Source organism: Chelon labrosus, assembly GCF_963514085.1.
Source record: "Chelon labrosus genome assembly, chromosome: 10".
NCBI lineage: Eukaryota > Metazoa > Chordata > Actinopteri > Mugiliformes > Mugilidae > Chelon > Chelon labrosus.
This window is the reverse complement of record NC_140360.1, coordinates 20,337,676-20,360,305: the sequence shown is the minus strand read 5'-3', so window position 1 is coordinate 20,360,305 and position 22,630 is coordinate 20,337,676. Positions and strand designations below refer to the sequence as shown.

Genomic DNA, 22,630 nt, shown 5'->3' with positions numbered 1-22,630 from the left:
GTATTTTGTTAAAAGCCATCTGGCGATTGGTTTGCACTGTAAGGACCCTCTCTCTCTCGCTCTCTCTCTCTCTTCTCCTTCATTCCTAAAACATACAAGCACACCAGTTCAGATGATTTAGTTGTACGTAAACACACAGGATCAGTTTGCTTTCACGTCTTTACTAGTCTGTCTCTGTCTGTTTCGGTTACTACCAGGGTTCACCGACCAGCCCGCGGAGCTCAGGGGTTTCCCTGTGCACACACACTTGATCAAGGGTACCAGAGGGTTTGGTTTCAATATTGTGGGTGGAAGCAAGCCAGGAGAGTTCCTCCAGGTCTACAGTGTGACCGCAAGTGGACCCTCAGCACTCAAGACAGGTAAAATATATGAATGAGCACTGCATGGGATAACTAGGTGAAATGTATTACGGTAAATGAGATATTTATTTTTGTAATTTTGTTGACTACAACTACTAATACTGTAATCTCACCATAGCTGCAGACTAAGCGGCGCAGCCATGTTTGCTAAACTCTTCCAAGTGTGTTCTCTACTTCTTGTTCTCTCTATCTAACTTGAATTTTCTAATCTCCCACTCAAAGTGTATATCACAATAAATCCTTAATCCTCAAGGCTATGACACCGTAATCCAGCTATCATGACACATGCATGTACAGTGGTGCACATCCCGCTCTTTCGCTCTCACACACACACACCGTTCCCATAGTACTACTCTAGGAAGCCAGAGCACAGGCTGTTTCTGCAGGGACTGATCTAGTTCATATCTGTTAATAGGCTGGTTTACAGGGATTAGTTGGTTGGATTAGTCCACACCCACGCAAAACACACACGCAGTATTTCATTTGCAAACGCACATCTGCACACTGAAGCAAAAATGGTAAAAAAAAAAAAAAAAAGTTAAAACACAACAATATGCGAAATCAGACAATCTGTCAAACTGAATTCAGAGGTGCAATGATAGCTATATTTTTACACCTGATTAAATTATGTTATATTGATATCTGTAACCAAGCATGTTTTTTACTTTCTCGTGGTTTATCAGCGGACATCCTGGTATACATCAATGACGTCTGTGTGTTGGGAGTGTCCCATAAAGAGGTCGTAGAGATGCTCAAGTCAGTGCCTGTGGGCCACAACGTGGATGTTGAAGTTAGAAGAGGCTATCCCATGCTCTACAACCACGACGGTTGTCCCAAGCAGCCGCCGCCAAGGTTACTGGACAGCGGGGACCCCATCGTACCGCCTACCACCACCCAGCCTCAGCCTCTTCACCAGCTACCTCGCCTCCCAACACCCACCCCCCAGACCCAGCACTTTAACTTCAACGGGGTCCACGGTGACGGGAGCTACATGGAACCCGGCATGACTCTGGACGCTAATGGAAATGCTACGTATTTCGCCTCCAGACAGCTGCCCCCGTATAGACGCTCCAGTTTGAGCAACGGCGCGTCTTCCTCCCCCGTTCGCCCACCTCGTTCCCTGAGAAGTTTAGCCAGGCTGCAGTCGTTCGACCCAACGCTGGCCAGCCAAAGTGACAGCGAAGTGGTTTCTGCGATTGGTTCACACAGGTAAAACCTCTTAGAACACACAGGCACAGATTAGTCTCTGCAGAAGTTGCAATTTTGAAGTGTGTAATTTAAGTGTAATTTGAAAGTTTCTCTCTAATTATAAAGACGTAAAATGCGTTTTGGCTCAGTTTAGGCATAAAATTTTTGAGTTAAGGTGGCAAACATTAACTGCAATGAAAAAGAAAGACCCTCAACCAAAGATTCAGAGTTGACTGAATTCAGTGAATTCAGGGTTTCCGTTATGGTGGCTCTTTTACTCTGTAGCAGACTGCACATCTGAAATGGTAATAAGAGTACCAGCATGATCTTAATGTTTGTTCACTCATTTGTCAGTTCTAGAGCTACAATGAGTTATTATTACGAATTATTGTTATTTTTAAGTGAACGTTTAAATGGTTTCGTCATCTCAAATGTTATTTAATGATCGAAGTAAAGTAGCAGTAAAGGAGTTGCAATGGCAGTTTTAATATTATTTACTATTGATTTTCACCCTCCTTCCTCTTCCTCCTCAGGGCATCAATGATCCGTAATCACAACAATAACTCCCTCTCAACGCCGCCTCATCCTTTCCGCTATGGAACATCCAAGTCGTCTGAGAGCGACCTGTCCACCTGCACCTTCTCGGGGTCCCGCCTGCCTCTGCCCCAGTCACCGCGAAGACCCTCGTCATCACCCGGTGGACCCGTCAGCGCTCACTCCCGCCTCTTCAGACCGCAGACCTCCCACCTCAGACCTCCCTCCACCCCAGACAGCCCTCGGCACCGCGGGTTCAATGGTATCCATGGAAACACCAGCCCGACCGCGAGCCCCAGCAGCGTGTCTTCTCCCGGGGCGATGAGCGTGGGCAGTGTAGTCGCCGGTTTCAGTGGAGGGGAGCTGGTGCCGGTGGCCTTGGCGCAGACTGAAGGAGACCGGGGCCTCGGCTTCAGCGTGACAGCTGGTGGACCCGGAGGCAGGATGACTGTAGTGAAGAGAGTCTGGGACAGGAAGCAGTGCAACTCCCTGCAGCCAGGGGATGCTATTGTCAAAATCAATGGAGCTGATGTCCAGAGTCTCAGCTTTGCACAGGTATCGAAGACAGATTATGTTGCTGTATTTATATCAATAAAAAAAAATCTTGAAGAGGTTAGCAAAAAAATAAAATAAAATTGTGAGCTCAATGGTTTAGTTTCATACAAAATCATCTTGTCTCCCCACCTCTAGGTTTAAAAAGATTAAAACATGCTAATCACTAGTGTAGGTTTTAGGTCAGTTTTCAAGATTAAAAAACAAAAAGCAATTTCAAAATAACCAATTATATACTTCTCCGTGTATTGACAGGTGCAGACAGTTCTGCAGGAACACACCAAACAGGGAGAGGTCATCTTACTGGTTTACAGAGGAGGTAAAAGATTTAAATCTGTTACAAATTAACAAAAAAATGTTCACCTAAAGATAAATTCATCTCACCTGCCCTACCTTTCTCTCCCATTATCAGGCATCTATCATTCAAGCGTCTCTCCTGGCTCTATTCGGAGACTCCCTCCACCTCTCCTCCGGCCCCCTCCACCACCTGGCTCAGACAACTCCTCTCTGCTCCCAGAAGCGCTGCCTATGCCACGTACCTCCATTAGCACCCCTCCATCCCCGGCCCCGACGCGGTCCTCGCTGATCCAGAGCACCAGCTTCTTGGAGTCGATTCCGGTGACCCTGACCATGGAGCCCAAAGACTGGATCAACACGGGCCTGGAGGACGAGGCCGGTGGGGTCCCGGTGCCCGACGCAGTCCTGGAGAAGCAGAGTGGCGAACGAACTCGGCCCCTCCGAGGGTTTGAAGTGGAGCTGAGGAGGAAGCCAGGAGAGGGCTTTGGGTTTGTCATCGCCTCTCAGGATGTGGAGAACGGCAAAGGTAAGAGGCAACTACTACAGTGACTAATCATGTTGCGCAACATGGTTGTCAAGTTAAAGGCTTTAGATGCAGTGCACGTTTTGGTTTGCGATGCAGTAATTTTTCATACAAGGACCAGACACAGAACTGGACTGACATTAGGGGGCGTTGGCTGAACCTTTCTGGTCCAGCACATGCATTTGGTTACCTGCCCAAGGGTTTTATTTGGATGCCCTTGTGGACAGAAGCACCATTAGGTAATTACTGATTAAAAAGGGGTCACCATGGCTGCATGCCACTAGATGAGTCACGGTGCATCATCAACCTTTTTCTTGTAAAGCTTTTTTTTTTTTCAGGTTGGATTTATGAGCTTCCACTAGTTTTTAGTGAATGGTTTAATATGAAGCTGGCTCGCTAGAAGAAAGTTACTCATCCAAGAATCAAAAACATCAAAAGTTATTTGCCGCAACAACAAACCTTCTTTTTTAGAACGACCTTATTGCAAACATTAAGAAACCTCCTTCACAAAGCTGGATCTGTGTTTTTATCCCCTTCTCAATGTTGGCTTGATAGTGTTAACTGCCAGGAGACGGTTAGCTCAGTGTAAAACTGGAAGTTAGTTGAAACTTCATCAAAAGACATAAAAGTATCAGACTCTTCCTTTTGACCGTGATATTTTCAGCTCGTCAGCTTGAATGTCTGTGCGTATGTTTCTCTACAGCCGGACAGGACACTGAGGCTTGTTTATATTCCGTCTGGGAAACGAACCATGTCCCGTCCTCATTACTTTCTAGTGTGGGGCTTATGGACAGCAGGTTAACTGCAGCGTCCTCATGATGTGTTTACCTGCGCTCCCCTTCCCGTGTCTTGTACTGGCTGCTCTCTTCCACCTTGATGCCGTTCAATTTGCTTTATGGCCCGGGCTAGCACACGTTGATGCCTTGATGGTGAGATTAAGGTTGTAGGTGCACCTGTCCCTGCGGTACAGAGACCGTCTCCTCTTGTAAACCTGCACCTCCATCGTGTCCTCATCCTCCCCTTCATTTCACTCCTGTTGTTCCACAGATTGAGGTCTCTACATCTCCCTCTTTCTTTAATCACTTCCTCTTTCCATGTCCCTCTTGCTCTCCACCGCTTGTCTCTCACTCAAAAGCTCCCGCCCCCTCTCTCTCTCTCTCTCTCACCCCTTTTACTCTGCAGTAAAAGCATCCAGGCTGGTTTTCAAAAGATTAAAACTCTCTCTCTCTCTCTCTCTCCCTCCCTCTCCCTCCCTCCCTCCTGCCTCCTGCTCTCTCCCTCTTTCTGAATGCTTAAGGGAAATGCTACGCCGAACATTTCCCTCGCCGAGGAGCAACAGAGGGGACAGCAAACCTGTGTTTTAGCTCCTGTTGACCATTGCATGTGAATCTCAGCACCTTCAAGCTGCTTGACAACATAGGATTTTTTTTGTTGTTGTTTTGTTGTTGTTGTTTTTTTTTTTCCTTTGCATGCTAATCAGAGAGCCATGTTGGAGAGACTACAGTCAGCTTTGAAAACTGTGAAGGAGTCTAAACGTAATTATTTTTCTCCGCTTCTCGTTGTGTGTTTATCAGGAACGGGGAGGGTGCTGGTTTGGTGCAGTGGTTCACGTTCAGCTTTGTGCATGAGGTTTTAAATTATGTGCTGAAGTTTGCTCGGTCGGATGTGTTGACAGTGCGAAAGTTTCGTCTACAGGCTCGCATGTTGTGGATGTGGTCATACCGATGCTGTGAGAGATACTGTGTGTGTGATGGCTGCTTTCATAGTTGCACTGCCTTATGACTGAAGGTAATGTAAAGGCTTAAAGCAGTGCATGACATGATGTGTTGATGTGGTAATTGTCTGTGTATCGGAGCCATCAGTGGGCTGTGAACTCAGTGGATTTAACTGTAGTTAAGTGCTGCTCATCACGAGCTAGCCTGCACATGCGCTGCTGCTGGGGTGCTCCTGCTAAAGATCAACAGCCCTCTCTCCTCCATCACGTAGTAGGCATCTGCAGGCTGCCGTGACGATGTCTGCACCCACCGATTCATCCGGGCTGCAGAGGGGGATTTTACGACGGCGGGGAGGGGGGTCTGCTACCACTCCTGAGCAGTGATCAGTGCAAGCGCGTCAGAGGCTGGCTGGCTGCTGGGCATACCGCAGTGGGATTACTGTGGACAGGAGAACACGGAGAGCCAGAGGAAAAGGCATATAAAGCACTCCATTTGGATGCATCTGGGTGTAATTTAAGCGTGTCTGTTTGTGCGTCTGTCCCAATCTCTCTGCGTGCGAGTCACTGCGTGTGTGTGCGTGAGTGCGCATGTGATCATGGCTGTTGCATGTGTATTCATGCATTTGGCGACTGTTGCCGTACTGTGCATGATAAGAAGACTATTTGTAAAGCTGCCTCGGCTCTGATTTGACCTGATTGCTGTTTCTGCCTGGGTCACCCAGATTAGGCCCAGATCGGAGATGTGTCCCTTGGCTCTGATTTACAGAGTGTGTGCGTTTCAACTGAATCATCATCCCACTACACTTCATCTCATTTGACATATTCCTAGCCCCCTAATTACAATTTTAACTTGTTCACAAGCAATTCATTTGGCCTTTTAAATCCACTTAAACATCTATTTTTATTCTGGCAGGGCTGGAAACCGAAGACAGTGTTTTGTGCCTCAGCTGAGGGAGAGTATCAAAATGTTTATGCTGCCTGACGGGTTACATAAGGCCACTGGCAAGACTCTAGAGGGGCCAGCTGTCACCAAAGCCTAGCAAGCATACCCTCAAAAAGGGGTCAGGCAGAGAGTAATCGGGAGTTTATGAAAATGCACAAGATAGAAATCTAAGCAGAGAGACTGACCAGCTAAAAACTATAAGAAGCTTTGTAGTTGGTGCAGGAGATTAATGGACGCAAATTTATTTTTAGGCAGCTCAATATTTTTCTCATCAACCTCAGACACTGACCGAGCTTGATCGCTTTATGCAGGAGATAAGTCTAATTGAGTTCATGATACATTAAGGCTAATTGTCCCCTGCTTATCACTTTCTTTCTCTTCAAACCGCAGTTGAATCTAATGAACAGACAGAGCCGCGCTTGTTATCTGGGACCTTGGCTTCACACTGTGTGTTACAGCTGATGAGTGTGAGGCTGGGACATGACGGAGGTCGGCATTTTCTCATGCAGAGGAGGAAAATGTTTAATGGCGTCGGCAGCAAAAAAATAAAGTCCTGCTGTGTGCGTGTTTTGTGAGCGAGCGGCATACTAAGACGTGCTTGCAAAGCCTGCAAATTTTGGGATCTGTATAAGAGCCGAGCATGAGAATCACCGACGCCTTAGAAAGTGAAGTGTAAACATCTAAAGTCTGTTGTCTTGTGCAGTTTGACAGAATCAGGGCGGAAAAGTATTGCTGGGAAGCGTGACAGTTTGTTCTTGAGGTGAAAGACAAATTATCGAACGGCAAAAAAACGGTTCCAGGTGTGTCAGCTGATGGAAAGCTGGGTTGATAGATGGGAAGATGAAGCAGAAGAGGAGAGTGTCTCAAGGAGACAGTGGGGGAGGTGTAAAGAAAGGAAGCCATTTTTAAAGTAAACCCTGCCAGTAACAATTCAAAGCCTAATTGCAGCTTGTTTTAGGGATTCTGGCACGTGCACTGGTGACATAAATCTTCCCGCTTTTAAATGTATCATCTATTGACCCCACTTTTTTCACAGTGCCTTGAGTTAAAAGAAAAGTTTAGTGGCTGTGTCCCAGCTGGAACTTCCAGCATGAACTTGAAATTTAAGGAAGTGTTAACTGATTGATTTTATCCTCTTTTCAGCTGCTTCTCTTCTCCCCCACCGGTTTGTGACGGTCCGTCGAGGCAGTCCAGCGGCGAAGAGTGGTCAGATCCGGCCCGGAGATCGCTTGGAGGCAGTAGAGGGTCGCTCGGTGGTGACTCTGCCTCATCGGGAGCTTGCTCAGATACTTCGCCGAGCAGGAAATACTCTACGCCTCACTATCGTCCCCCGTCCGAGCACCTGTAAGCACAGACAAAAGCATCCAAACGTACACTTGAATATGCAGCTCAGGTCATATTTCATAACCTCAGTCGTCCTTTTTTCAGACTCTTCAAGCCTTTCAGAAACCGCTGACTATGACCCCGGGCACAGAAGCAGAAAGGGTCAGAGGTCACGTCCAAAAGTAAGAGGAGCACCATTATTTGTGTGAGCCTTGTGATCACTGAGACGGCTAAATATAATGTATAATGTTTCATGTAGTGATGATAGTCAGTCCTCAATCATACCCTTGTCTCCCAGCGTGACTCCAGGTATTACAGTGTAGATCTGGATCGCGGCCCCTCAGGCTTCGGCTTCAGCCTCCGTGGAGGGAGTGAGTACAACATGGGGCTCTACGTCCTGGGACTGATGGAGGGAGGGCCAGCCTCACGAAGCCAAAAGATGCAGGTGAGCATGTTTGAATTTATGTAATTGTTTCTGTCATGCTGTTATTAATGTTTGTATTAAGAACATTTAGTTGCTCACTACCAAAATGGCTCCTTTGAACACATCACAGCACCACTTGAAACATAAATTTTATTGATAACAGACAACTCAGTCAAATTCTACCACAGTCAGTGAGCTAGCTGTCAGCGACTGTGTTCCATGATGTGCTGGTGGTCCATCTGCTTTTGGGGAACTAGTTAGCTAGTCATCAAGACATTCCTGTGTAGGGAACGTCTGAATACACCAGCCACTCTTTCTGTGATGAAGTAAATAATTATGATGTGATGTGGTTATGTTTAATGTATTATCAGTGTCATAGTTGAATTTTAAATGTTTTAATTCATTGCACATTATAAACCCCAGTGCCACTACTCTTTATTCTGGATTTGCTGCACCTAAAATTAAATGTCCCGAATCAGATGATTCACCTTATCTTCCTTAAGTTGTTGCCTTTACATTTAAAGGTGCTGAACCGATAAATGGCAGCCCTCTAGTGGTTACAGGTGGTATTGCTACCCGAGTTGAACAGCAAAAAGCAATCGTTCAATGCAGCGTGAATAGCGTGTAGTTACTCTACCTTTAATTTACATAGTGAACGGGTCATCTTAGCCTTCAGTGCGACAGTTGCCTCCTCTAAGAGATTTGGCAGGAGCCACCACGGCCTGCTTCTGAATACATAAACCTGCAGTGCGTATGTTCATTGTAATATGTTGGGTTTACTGATATTTTTCATAGACAGCTTGTAGATAAGTCATTAAATATTAAATAAAATATTAAAAATTGAATTACCAGATGAGAAACTGCAAAATGTAGGTTATCTATTAAGAGTTTAACAGGGAGAATCCTACTGATTTTGGTAATCCTCTTACTTTGGCTCTAGTGCCTCAATTATTTATTTATTTATTTTTAGTGAAATTACTTTGTAACTGGATTGTGAGTGAATACAATATTGGAAGTAACATCATGGATGTTGTGGCTGCAGGTGAGCGATCAGCTTGTGGAGATCAATGGGGACAGCACAGCTGGGATGACCCACAGCCAAGCTGTCGAGCAGATCCGCAGAGGAGGCCATCGCATCCACCTGGTCCTCAAGAGAGGAAACGGCTACGTGCCCGACTATGGTGAGACAGAGTAGGAGGGTTTAGGAGTAAATAGAAAGCAAGGAAATATATGAGATTTATTAACATATGGGGAGCTTAGTATCTCTTGCATGCGGTGCATATGTCTTGGGTGTGCCGTCTCCTTTCTTCGACTTTGCTGTGGGACTAATTCAAACTAAAATACTTACTTACTTTTCTTTCTTTTCTGGTGTTTTCCTCCTTTTAACCCGCCACTTCTGTCCTACGCCACAATTTCCCTCTGCCTGTCTTCCCTTCCTTTCCTCTTCCAAACGCGTCTCCCCTTTCTGCTCCACTTCCTCCTCTCTTCTCTATTCCCCTTTCCTCTTTCTCTCTCAGTGGAGCTCTCCAGTTTGTCTCTATGTATGACCAACTCCAAGCTGGGCGAGCCCTGCTTCTATGTCATTGGACGGACAGAGAATACGCGGTTGGTAATGGTTCCTGTTAGTTCTCCCATTTTCTGTCTCTCTACATCCCTCTTCCCAGTCACCACCGCTGTCATCACTTAGTGAAAGATAACACGAAGCCTGTATTGGGTCTACTCGTTATAATATGATCGACGTAATTAGTAATGTAGTAGCTAACGACATTAGTTTCCCATAAACCGGCCTCTAAACAGAATTCTCCAACCTTGTTTGTGAGCATGTGTTGTAAATTGGTATGACTGCACAGTGAAAGAGAATGCTGATAGTCAGATGTGATTTGTTTCACTAATTAACGCTGCACTAAAACAGAAAAGCAGCTGCTGTTACACAAGCCGACCTAATGCAGCGTATGAAAATGGAAGAAAAAAAAAAAAAAACACTTTCTGGATTTCAGAGCTCTTTAATAACAGCTTACATAACGCTCTCTGCCAGAGATTTTGCTTCTCTTTTTCTCTTACCTGCCTATTCAGTCTGTTTTCTCCTCCTCTCCCCCATGTTATGTGTGTCCAGGCCGTGAGCACAGAATCACCTCCCCCTCCACCCTGCGTCACCCCAAGGAGCAGGGTTTGGCTGCAGTAGACGCCGCCGCACGGAGGGGGCGCAGTTCCAAGCAGAAGAGGAGAAGCAGGTCAAATGAGAGAGAGAAGGGGAGAAGGAGAAGGAGGCAGGGTTCAGGGGAAGGAGAACCCTCGGGTTTACAAAGTCCTATCTCTGAGCGGGGAGAGAGGTCCCGGGACAGGAGGAGGAGGAGAAAAAGAGAGTCTCAGAGTTTACCCAGAGATGCACTCAGGAAACACGATGATAGTGACACTGAAAAGGGGACTGTGAGGGGAAGGAAAGGGGGGAAGAAGAGGGAGAGGAGCAGAAGCAGAGGTAGGAAAAGCAGGAGCGAGGAGAGGGAGAGAGTGGCTGAGGAGGAAGAGTCTGAGCAAGAGTCTGAGCAAGAGGGTGAGCAAGAGGATGAGCAAGAAGTACCTGCAGCTGAGGAGAGGTTGGAAGAAATTGTGGAGCATGTGGAGGAAAGAGTGGATTTAGAGAGAGATGAGAGTGACGATGAAGTTTTCCTACCCATTCCAAGTCCTAACCCAAAGCTTCCTACACCGAGACACATCTGGGAGGTGGAGAATGAAGAAAACTGGGACATGGCAGCAGAGTATAGGGAGCTAAGGAATGAGCAGGAGCTGGAGAGTGAGTGGGAGCAGGAGAGGCCCTGGAATGATGACGGGGGTGAAATCAGAGAGACAAGTGAGGATGAAAAAGACGCACGCATCAGGCACAACGAGGAACCTTTACCAATCGTCGCCACGATAGACCCGGTGTCACAGAGGAAGCCCTTCTCCTTCCTCACCTCCGCTCCGTCCGAAGAGCAGCTGGGGGACGATGAGTCAGAGTCTGGAGACAGCCAGTCTGACGGCAGCGTGTCGGCTGCCAGCATCTCAGGCCTGTCTCTGGCCGCCACAGCAGCAGGCGGGCGCAGGGCCGCGGTGCTCCCGGGCCCTTGGCTCAAACCCAGCCAGCACAGGATGCCTCCGGTCACACAGGGGAACGGGCAGCCCGGGAGGAGGACTGTGCAGGGGGGAGGAAGAAGCGCCGTCTCCTGACTTTTAACAGGAAGCTGAGCATGCAGCGGCGGAATGACCCTGAATCAGATTCTGTCAGCTTCACACTGTTCGACCTCAACTTGTTTTCTGCAGCTGCCCACACTACCAACGTTTTCACTTTGATATCAACAGTAGTATGAAGTCATATTCTTTGTGCCTTTTTACAGCTGACCTCCGGCTGATGTTAAATGTTAATATCACATTTTAACTTGTAAATAACACAAAAACAAATGATTTATCTCTGCATAATGTCCTCGTCTTTTTTCCCCCCCACTTTCCACCTCAGCGTCCTCTCCTAGAGTCTGTGCATTTGCAGCATTTGTGGTAGATGTTTCTGGGACAGTGAGGTTTGTCACCTTGGTTTAACCTACTTCCTGCCTCCTGCTCTTCAGACCACGTTAGCGGAGCGTCCACTCTTAAGTACCCCCTACCGTTCAAAGCGTGCATACACATCCACTTATACCTCATGAAGGTGCCGAGCAATAATAATGCAAACTGTCTGAGACGACCAGGCATCTGTCTCCACTGCACCGTGTCGCTCTGGTCTGAGAGGAATCAGTGTCTGTACAGTTGCCCCTTGTAATGTTGTCGCGTATATAGCTGTATATTTTAATGTGATAATACAAATCCCTTTTGAAAGCAGGTGTGAGATCTATATTCTGTAAATATTTGTAGAGAAATAGAACAGAACTTATTGTAAATAAATGGAGCCAAGCCTGGATTTGTATTGGAAGTCATATAAATATAAATATATATATATACACACGTCTTTGATTATATGCAGTATATCTATATATTATAACAGCTACTCATTATTTATTACCTACATAGCTGTCGTGAGGGCTTAAGAACTATATGGTACCTGCCCTGTTCATAAATGAATGTTTTGTAAAATGCTGCTTGAGTGTGGATTAGGATGCTCCGTCTCTCTCTCTCTCTCTCTCTCTTTCTCTTTCTCTATCTTTCTCCGTGTTGTACTTCACAAGTCCGCAAAAGATGCCAAAAATATGCGCCCGGGCGTGTGCATATTTCGAGTACTGTTAATATTGTGTATGTGGGGTCAGAACAAAAACCACTGTCTAGATTCTAGAGAGTGCTGTTCCCATTGTGCCACGTACAGTTGCCTTGGTAACATAAACCACTTTATCCTAACCGCGGATTTTTCTTACTGTGAAAACCTTTGCTCTGAGGTGTCTAATACTCAAGGTGGGTGGGTCGTTTAGTAATTTCAGTCATGCCAAAATAAAAATTGGAAAATAAAAGGCCCTTACTCTAAATCCATGAGAGAAATCTGCAAAAGTCTGAGCTCTCAGACGGCAAAATAGCACATTGTTTTTTGTTTTTTTTTTGCTCTCTTTTACTTTCTTTATTATTATTACTATTATTTTTTAAAGAAATTCTGTTATGGACAAAAACAAAGCAGGAATCTAAGCGGATACTGTGAGATGTTATTTTTCTATGAAATTATCTTTTTTGATATACTCAGGTTTTCGGATACTTTGCTCTAGAAAAGCCATCGGGAGAAAAAAAAAGCCACAGAGTGATTTCAGAGTGGATTCATATGATTTAAAGCAATATTGTATTGATTCTTTAAGGCAGCATTCGGAGATGCAGACTGTTATCTGAAGTCAGTCCTTCTGCTGTGCCCACGGGAACAAACCAGAGAACTGATATGAATTGCTTCGGTGTGCCCTGTTTGTTTGCATTGCTGTGCAGCCCAGAAAGGCTGCACGATGACCAAGCGGACGTACTGTTACTCTCCAACCAATGACCGTGTAGCTTGGTAGCCTATATGTAAGAGTTATTTATAAGGTTTGCTAATATTCCTCTCTTTTTCTTTTCTTTTCTTTTTTTTTTTTTTACAAAAAAACTTTCATTTCCTAAGGGGATTGTATGGCTGATCTGTAAACACCTTCTGATAAAACTGCAAATAAACTGCTGAACCAATTTCCCCGTCGTCTGTTATTGCTTCTTTGAACACCGTAAGGGTAGTGGGCAGCAGATGGCAGCAAAAATACAGACTACAGGTGATGTTAGAAGACATCAAGATGTGTGTATGTGTCACATCTCGAACAAGTGCAAAAAATAAATAAAATCTTGAGATCTGTATGAGGTTAAATTCTGATCATTTCCCTCAAGATCAATTATTTAACCAGCCTTTTGCAATAACACGGAGTTCACATTTCCCATGCTGGACTCACTGCTCGGTCTATTATTAGTTTCTTGTGCTGTACAGTAGAGCATCATCACCTGCTATCACAGCCCAGAGAGAGAGAGAGAGAGAGAGAGAGGAGTGGATAAATTTATATCGTCTCCGTGCAGATATGAGCACTTAAGCACTACCACCTAAAAATAACATCGCTCTGAGGCCTGTCTTTCTCTCGCGTTGTCCTAAGCCGCATCCTTCTGTTCAAGTCATATCAGAACAAAAATAATATTAACAATTTAAAAAAAAAAAAAAAAAAAATCACCGCAGTAACAGGCCTAGTGCTGCTCCCCGTTCAACTGCGGAGGGATGTGAATTTAAAGAAGCGGATTAAATCATTCAAACGACTTCAGATTAAGTGTTTGAACCAAACAGGTCCTTATATTGTTTTAAATGTGTTGTAGTGTTCATTGTTTTGCTACCTGTGTGCACCCCGGATTCATTTTGGCGCTCAACAGGATCCCTGACGCGTGTAAAGCTGTCGAGACGCCAAAAGAGGCTCTGGCTGTACTTTCAAAATAAAATGTCATCTCTTTTTTGTTGTTTGTTTTGTTTCATGTACGGCAAATATGAGTTGTTAGGGAAACTGGACCAGTGTTGTGAGCTGTGTGATTTGGGAGCAACTTGGTGAGTACAACGTTTCAGATTACCATTTAATCATGCTGAAATGTCCTGGAGTAGAGCTTACTGGATGACTGTTTACATGGGCGTTTGTCTCCAGCGCCTGGAGAAGATGGAAATGTCTCATAAACGTAATGGAGTCTATTAAAACAAAAAGTTGACTCATCGTCTTATATTTAATTCAGAATCTATTTACAGTTTTAATTTATTTTTATTTATTTTTTTTACAGTTTGCACACTGGCCATTTGGTAACTCAGGTCAATGGTCTGATGATCTGGCAAGTTGTTCAGTTTATTTTCTTATTGTTTGTAAGGTTAACAAATATAGGATTAATTCAGCCAAACTCGGACAGGTTTTTATAATTTTCTCTTGTGGTCCCAAAAATAAGCTGTTATCTGATTTCAGAATTCCTCAACATGTTTACTACAAGTTTTCACCTCCGTATTGGATAGTTACTGTGATTTCAAACCAGTTTGTTTGTTTGTTTTACTTAGCATTGCATGTATTGTCTATGATGACTTTATTTTATGTATTAGCACGATGAGTTATGATGAGTTATACTGCATCAGTACGTTAACAGTCTTATTCAGTTGGTTTCTTCTTGTTTTTCCACTGTCCATTGTAGCCTCTCCCTTGACCTAGTGATCTGTTTCCTTTGTGCCATTTGGCAAATGGCTATAAATTCATCATGGAGTTAAACCAGGGATTAAACAAATTGATCAGTGATTCTGAAGGCTACATCTTCATCTGCCTGCACCAACAGTGCTACCTAATTAGACTGAATTCCTGGTTAAACCAGTACGTACATGCTAACCATACTAAACAACATTTTGAATCAAGCTTTATTGTTTTGCTCTATGCATTTGGTCTTTTTTTTTTTATATCAAACTAATTAATTTGGCCTTTGGCTTTTAAACTGTGGATCTTTTCTTCCTGCAAATGCATTCTCTGTTTTCAACTGGACCAACTCTGTGGTCATGAGTGGGTCTTTTATTATGAAAGCGTCGTCCGGAAGTCCCTCGCCAGTCTCTCTCGCTTGACAGTAATGCGCTCCAGAGGGAAAAGCCGCACGATTTCGTTGCAGTTCAGACGCGCAAGAAGCGAAACCGCTCAGTTTCTGCGCCACCTCACATGAGAGCCGCCTGCATGGATTACCGTCCTGACACAGCTGCAACTCAGACGAGCGGGAGAGGACGCCTCCTGATCGATTAAGACCGAATCCACGTCAGCGTCGAAAGCGGCCGACGCAAAAGTACAGTTTTTACAGATTTGTCACAGTCTGTTGAGACTTTAGGACAAGTCCAAAATATTCCGGGTCGGTCCTTAAGACGCGTTAAGTTTTCACCTCGAAGATCAGTCTGTATGGACGCGTGGCGCGGAGGTAAACTGTGCGCTGTTCCTGGATGAGAAAGCCCAGAGACGCACACTTGGGGATCTAACCTGAACACACGGGATCCGGGATGTAGTTTGGAGCGGAGCAGAAGGGGGAGGATTTGGACTTCAGGAATGAACTTCGTAAGAAACCTCTGGTCACTTTCTGTGATTTAAAGACCCGTCGAGCCATGGGTTGAAGGCGACGATGATAGACTGCGGGGACATTCAACGTGGGAAGGAGCAGAATTTTCTGTGTTATGTAATGATTGACAACGCCTGATCATTAGTGGTAGATCATATCCAGCATCACCTCCCCCAATACCCCCACCCCCCCTTCCCCCTGTATGTGTAGGAGAATAAAGAGTGGTTGATGTTTTGTGATTGGGCTTCAAAAGTATGAGCAGGTCAAAGATCAGTGGATAAACTGATGCTCTTCTTGTGAGCATTTTCTTTTATTATTATTATCATGCAGCCACCAAGGCAAGTGTGAGTTCATTATAGATCATTGGAAAGCTTCAGTTAGACTGTACTCATGTCTGTCACTCCCTCCCCTCCTAATCTGAGTCTGTTTTTAATCATTTTGTTTTGTAAATTAACATTAATCATGACGACTCACACTCCTGACCCATCTCATGCTGATTTCAAAATGACTGTGATTCCAGGAAAGCAGACAATCAACGGTGTCATGAGCTTATTTCTGAGCTGTGAACTCTCTTCTTTGCTTTGCAACGTTTTCAAAGGCTACTAAGATGCTATAATGCTCATTTTCGCCCTCACATTTGGGGACATGTAGTCATTCAGAAATTCTGAACCTCTTCATCTTTGTGACTTCCTGTATCTGAATATCCAAAGCCTATAGTCAATCTTCACCAGAGCCTTCGGTGGTCCCTCCCTCCCCCCAACTCATCAGGGCTGGTGGGGGGGGTGGATCTCGGCCCCCAAGGGGTCGAAACTGTGGCTGGTGGTGGTCTTACCCCAAGGGGAAAGGCTCCCACCATGGAGACTAGCCCAGAGAGCCCGAACAGGGCGGTGGAGTACCTCCTGGAGCTCAACAACATAATCGAGAGCCAGGCCAAGCTCCTGGAGACGCAGCGCCGGCGCATCGAGGAGCTGGAGGGCCAGCTGGACCGGGTCAGCCAAGAGAACCTGGACCTGAGGCAGGAACGCAGCCCACGCACCCCTGGATCCGACACCCCGGAGCAGAACCACAACCACAGCCAGCCCCTGTCCCTCCCTCTCCAACACGGCGGTGGAGCCGGGGACGGTAGCACCTCGGCGCCTCAGGTGGCATCTGGATCAGCCACGACCCCAGGGCCCAGCAGGGAGAGGAGAAGCCACACCAGGCTGACGCGAGGCCTCTCCTGCAGCTCCTCCACCACAGAGAGAGATCGGCTGGAGCGCACTGACAGCACAGACACCAACACCAGTTCCACCTTACGCAGAAAGTAAGTTCTCCTCTGATACACAGGCCCCTCCTGCTGGTTTTATGCCTTCATGTCAGTGATCTTGTCCAAGCTCCTCCAAACGATAGCAAGCACAGCCTGCTTTAACAAATCATTCATACGCTAAGACCACTTAATGACAGGCTGTACGAAGCGGCAGCCTTTCTAGTCATCAGTGATAATCCTCACAGTAATGGGACTAAACCTAAGAAGGGGTATTTTAATGGACCACCGTGAGGAAATGTGCCGAGTGCTGGAGGATTATGAGCAGAGTGATAAGTGCTCAAGGTGTCTATTTCATCATGTTGCGTGTGATTTTGCAGAGAGCATGATTTGTGCAACGATAGGAGTGTAACATGTGAGTTGTGTAGGAGTGGTAGTATGCCAAGGAGTACTTAAATCCAGGCGGGAGGGTTGTAGGTCTTTTTTAATGATGATCTTAACTCTCTGGACCAGAGTCCTGTATGAAAACCCACCCACTCTCAAAGTGTGTTTTTCTTTTCCTCCTCTGTAGCTGATAGGCCTCAAAGATGGAATGTTTTTTTTTCCTTCTTTTTTTATTATTATTCCCCCAAACTCAAAGCCGACCTGAAGTTAGAGTGCTGCAAACACAGCTTTGGCAAACAGCAAGTGCATCTGTCCTTGCTTTTAACCACGCACACATAGAGATAGAGAGAGAGAGAGAGTCGGCTTTTGTTCTGGAAGCATTAAGCTCTGTGAGTAGGCAGCAACTCATGTGAAAAAGTACATGGTGAAATAAACTGTTGCAGCTCTTGTGCATATGAGTTTCTCGGCAACCATCTCCGCAGTTATTAATGGATTTTGCTCGCTATCTGTTTTCTTATGGTCCCAATCCTCTTATCAGTGACGGATTCACGTTTGAGCAAATCCCTTATCGATCAGAGTTGTCTTTTCTTCCTCTGTCTGCCTCTCTGGGCCCCCCGCTCCTCGTCCCCCGGAGGTGCCTTAGTCATTACACAGAAGCCCGTATTAGTTATTTATGTGGGTGTTAAACGCAACGATGAATTGCAAATGTAGATCTTGCTTATCCTCCCTTGTTAATTGCCTGTGGTAGCGGTGGCTGCTGACTTTGGAGCCAGGCTCAGACAAGCGTATCATATGAAGTGTCACATTTAATAAAAAGTCACCCGCACAGTCGAGGCATATTGTCCCCGTCTGGTTGTGACTCAGCCTAACCCAAAACTGGCCTATTAGCTCAGGTCAGCGACAGCACGCTCTTCCTCTAATAATGGATCAGATACAGACACGAGTTTCTTCGTTGTCAGGGGCCCGCGACACTCACTCTAAATATGGCTCTGATCAGAGGGAGAAACAGAAGGAAGATGGGGGAGACGAGAGCGATGACAAGGGGGAGGAAAGTGACTGAGCGACCTTACTCAGCGTGCCTCAGTCTAAAAGAGAAAAGGTGGAACACACACACTGATTTGCCATCTGTCAACAGGGTGTATGAGAGAGGGAGGGAGAGATGAGAGGGGAGTCTGGGCAAGAGGAGGGAAAAGCTCAGAGAGCTGCATTTGTTTTTCTCCAATTAGTTTTTGCTCCTGCAGCAGGACTCCCCATCACTGCCCCGTCTCTCTCCCTCTCTCTTTCCGTGCCTCGCATTACCCGCAATTGTTGATTCCAGACAAGGAAACTGAATCTTTATTAGCCATGCGTGCAGGAGCTGCATCCAAACAAAAAGTCGTTCCTCCGCTCCTCTTCCTCCCAGCGGTGCTCCACAAACAGCTGTCCCAAAACGCTACCCCGTTTCATCCCCCTCCTGCCGTTAATGGCGGTGTGAACAATGGGAGTCCGAGGCCTCGGGGGTGAAATGAGATTTCAAGTCCCTCCTTCGAGAAAGCAGTGGGGTCGAGGGCATCGCAGCGGCTCGCCGGGAGTGTGGCAGATGTTTTTTGCTGTTGTTATTTTGGGAGAGGTCGTGCAAGTGCAGTCTTGTGTGAGCCCGGGCGTGTGTGCGAGGCAGGGAGAGTGTATCTTTATGTAAGATATGTGAACAAATAACCAATGTGTGAAAGAGGGAGGGAAATGAGAGTGCATGAGAGATTAATTAGTGTGACCAGAGTGTAATTACCACTGGCCTAGGGGTGACAACTACCACTGTGCATATATATATATATATATGTGTGTGTGTGTGTGTGTGTCTGTGTGTGTGTCTATTTGGTCCTTTTTTTTCTGTCAGAGATCATCTGGGATGTCCATTATTATATATCTACTGTCACCCTGCTGTCATGACGTGACACTCCTCGCAGGGTGAGAGATTACATCCTTCATTATGTGCATATGTGCGGCTGTGCTCGTACAAATCATAGGATGAGACTCAGGGGCAGTGGAGGCCCCGGCGACAGCCCCAGTGGTGCTGATACTGAGCAGTGTTATTATATAACTAAAAAAAAAGAAAAAAGAAAAAAAGGATTTGTGCTATCTTTCTTCACTTCACTCCGCGGGAGAAACTCCAAAGAGCCGTGTGAAGGTGCTTGCGTCTTGTCTTTTTTTTGTACTTGATCCTTGATCCTCTCTCCGCGCAGGCCGCTGAGGCCATGTGCTCCGCTGTCTCCGAAACCGACATTCGTTCTGTGTCTGAGCACTGTTAATGGACTTTTGTTTCAGAAGGAGCTCAGTTTTGCCAATTTCCACTGCACCTAACCCCGTTCCCTTTTCAACCCCCCCACCTCACCCCTTCTCTCTCTCTCTCACACACTCTTTTCTCACTCTCACATACCCACGTACGTACACTCACTCTCTCCCCCTCGCTGTTTCTGTTTCCCACTGCTGCAGATATGACTCAGAGAAGCTGCAGAAATTACTTTTGTGCTATTCTCCTTCTCTTCCCCTCTGTGCTCACCCGCTTCTTTTCCTGCGTTTAACCGAGACGCAGTTATTGTTCCTGATTGAATATTCTTTCTCAGCTCTAATAACGAGCTCGTAATACCTACTCACGCTGGCTTCTTGACAAGTGCTCAGCATCCGACAGTAACTAAGAACTTAAAGAAATGTACCGGCCCCAGGCAAACGTGTGGGTAAGCTCAGCTGAGCCTGCACTGACCTGCACCTAACGTGCTGTGTATGTGATGTGATGGGAGACAATTGGTTCTCTACCAGATTTGCCATGACTTTCTATAAGAACCTGCAGCTGTTGAATTATCTATTTTTGTTTCCTTGTACATAATGGATTAAACAATGTTTAATTTCGCAGAGAATTTAAATATCACAACGGCGCTAATGACTACCGTGATGCTGTTTAGCTTGACGTAAATTTAAATGATGGATGTGTGTGGGAGGTAACTGTATGTGGGTGGTGTTTTTTTGCCTTCTACTCGCCATTTCTGACTGCGATAAGTATTCATGGCTTCATGCGGTTCGTACAAAGGAAATATATTAAAATCTTATTCATTTACATTTAGCAATATAAGATACACAAGGACACTTATTTTCAAAGATTGCTAGCCCAGTGAGTAATAAGCCGCTGGATTTCATCTCCAGAGTGACCAATGACTTGCCAATGACTCCTTATTACACATGCAAGTAGATTCACATTTTGACATTTCAACTGTGCAATAATCTTGATGTTTTTACCCATTTTGGCAACATATGCAGTAAAAAATAGGAAAAGATGTGGCAACGGAAACAGGAGATGTCGTCTCAGCAGACGGAAAGGCTTTGTGATGGAAATAAAACAAAATCTTGGTGAGTTTTCTGCAACATGCCAAACACAAGAGTGTCAGGCAACATGTTGTTATTCTCCTGGTGACACAACCTCTCCCCTGTTGTAGTCCTCCACGTCTACGGTTAGCTTTCATTCACCATCTATTGGTGCGCGCCGTCAGACTCTCTTGAAATGGCGAGGAAACGAGTGAGTGGCTGTGATGTAAAGTTTTTCACAGGAAGTGAGATGTTCTTGGAGCGGCAGTGCCGTGAGGGATACTCTATAGTTGCTGTGGAAACTGTGAAGCTGTCCTCAAGACAGTTATAATATTGCATTTCTGTCCGCCTCCTTTCTGTATTGCTCACCTGTATCCTGATCCCAACACACCCGTCGTCGTCCTCCTCCTGCCCCCCTCAGAGCAAGCAGCGTCTATTGCTTTGTTTTAAATGGCAGCTGTGTGCAGATGTCTGTTGCTCCCTAAAGACAGGCATGGTAAATTAGTGCAGAGATTAAGGGTCTTGCTTTGTCATTATTGAGGAGGGCAGAGTGCTAAGCTGCCGTCCTGTCGTCAGTGGGTTAAACATGCCCCCGCCTCCAGCACAGTGTCAGGAGCTCTCTCTCTCTCTCTCTCTTTCACTCTCTCTCTGCCATTCAAACTGGACTCAGCGCCAGGTTCACTTCTCCAGTCTTGTCCCAACTCTCACTGTGACTTTATTCGACGTCTTTCCCGTTCGAATGAGGATAAGTGGCACTTTTGAGGCGGGATGTTTGTCAAACACTCATGCACACGTTCCGTGGTACAGAATAGGGAAGCTGGTTACCGTGGGAACGCTGTGAGCTCTTCTGTGAAGAACTCTGTGGGCGAGAGACACAGAATAGAGAGATGGAAAGAAGTGAAGAGAGGGTAGGAGTGGGAGCAGGAGCAGGGTGAAAGACAGAAGCAGGATTGAATGACGGCTTGATGGGGATGGAGGAGACGTGCTGAAGACAGATGAGTGCTGCAACATTTTGTTTATCGCAGGTTACAGGTTCCTCGTCACCAGAATGCTGGGATGTTATTTCTCTGGACTGACACTGCAGACAATTAGTCATCCTTTATGACCGAGATCTGCTACTGACTGCGGTGATCTGCATAGATATCATTTTCTTAAATTACTCCTTCTGTGGCTCCCACATCTGACTTTCAAATTGAGTCTAATTGTTCTTCATTTGGGTGAATCACATCCAGTTAAAATCACACAGCGCACCTGTACGCAAGCGCACACATGTGCACACAAACTCACAGGGTACAGCAGGTTCCCGGTGTGCGTAGTTTAAATCGTAACTGTAACTGTGCCCCTCCTTGTCAGTGCTTTTGCCTGGCACTCAATGCCAAACGCCCACACAGGCAGTCCGCACTGTTGCCAAGCAGCAGGAGACTCAAGCTCGCAGTGGCAAACCGGAGGGGTTGGTTGTGGAAGAGCTGGTGGAATGGAGGGGGGGGGGGTTGGGGATAAAACACACTTAACATGAGGCTACAAACGCGGCATGTGTGGTTTTCAAACATCTCTGTTTGTCAGTGAGAGTCAGTCGGGTCACACGCTGGAGGTGGGATGACGCAGTGCACTCCCACACTCTTATTTCATAGACAATCGTGAAAAAAAAATAAATAAATGGTGAAAGCACACTTTGGAGTAGCTCATAGCACGGTTTCACTGGACAGCCTGAATTTTTTATTACCCCCCTCTTCTGTTCCTCCCGGATGTAAATGGCAGTGCTCTCTGACCGTGGGCAGCGTTCGTGAAACGCAAACCTGCCACAACAGCACAGCTGGAATGACTTCCTGTGATTGCAGCATGTGAGCCCTGCTCCCACTCTCCTCGTGTGTCTATACATAGACACCCACCCACGCGCTGACACCCCCATCCCACCGCACAGGTTCAAGGAAACACTGATTCCTGCAACAACCGTCAATCCACATTTTTCACATTTTCCTCACCGTCCTTCTTACCTCCCCATTCCTCGCCTCTTGATTATTTTCACCCTTGCCCTCCTCTGTGTTCACCCACTCCCACTCTCATGCAGCTTTCTCTCCTCCCACTCTTCTTCCTGCCTCCAGCCTCTGTCAACTCACTGCTTTAAATACCACCTCACACGGTGAATGTACCACTTTTTCTTTTAGCCCGGACTTCCTGTGTCCTCCCCGTTCCCGTTAATGTCTTTCGACCTGTCTTGTGTTGATTCATATCGCGATCTTTATTATATGGGCTATTCACTATGGG

The 22,630-nt window shown here is 46.0% G+C and overlaps 1 protein-coding gene across 1 annotated transcript in view; it reads left to right on the top strand.

Moving 5' to 3' along the window:
• Positions 1-11,713, top strand: part of magixb (MAGI family member, X-linked b) — a gene marked incomplete at its 5' end in the record, with an annotated part of 33,086 nt that extends 21,373 nt beyond the window's left edge. The window contains 10 exons of the mRNA XM_084552736.1: positions 198-359; positions 1,043-1,568; positions 2,081-2,636; positions 2,889-2,952; positions 3,046-3,456; positions 7,254-7,454; positions 7,539-7,615; positions 7,732-7,878; positions 8,900-9,038; positions 9,971-11,713. Coding sequence (XP_084408862.1) covers positions 198-359; positions 1,043-1,568; positions 2,081-2,636; positions 2,889-2,952; positions 3,046-3,456; positions 7,254-7,454; positions 7,539-7,615; positions 7,732-7,878; positions 8,900-9,038; positions 9,971-11,061 — 3,374 coding nt within the window. The 3' untranslated portion in view covers positions 11,062-11,713. The remainder of the gene's footprint in view (positions 1-197; positions 360-1,042; positions 1,569-2,080; positions 2,637-2,888; positions 2,953-3,045; positions 3,457-7,253; positions 7,455-7,538; positions 7,616-7,731; positions 7,879-8,899; positions 9,039-9,970) is intronic.
• Between the last annotated feature and the right edge of the window lie 10,917 nt (positions 11,714-22,630).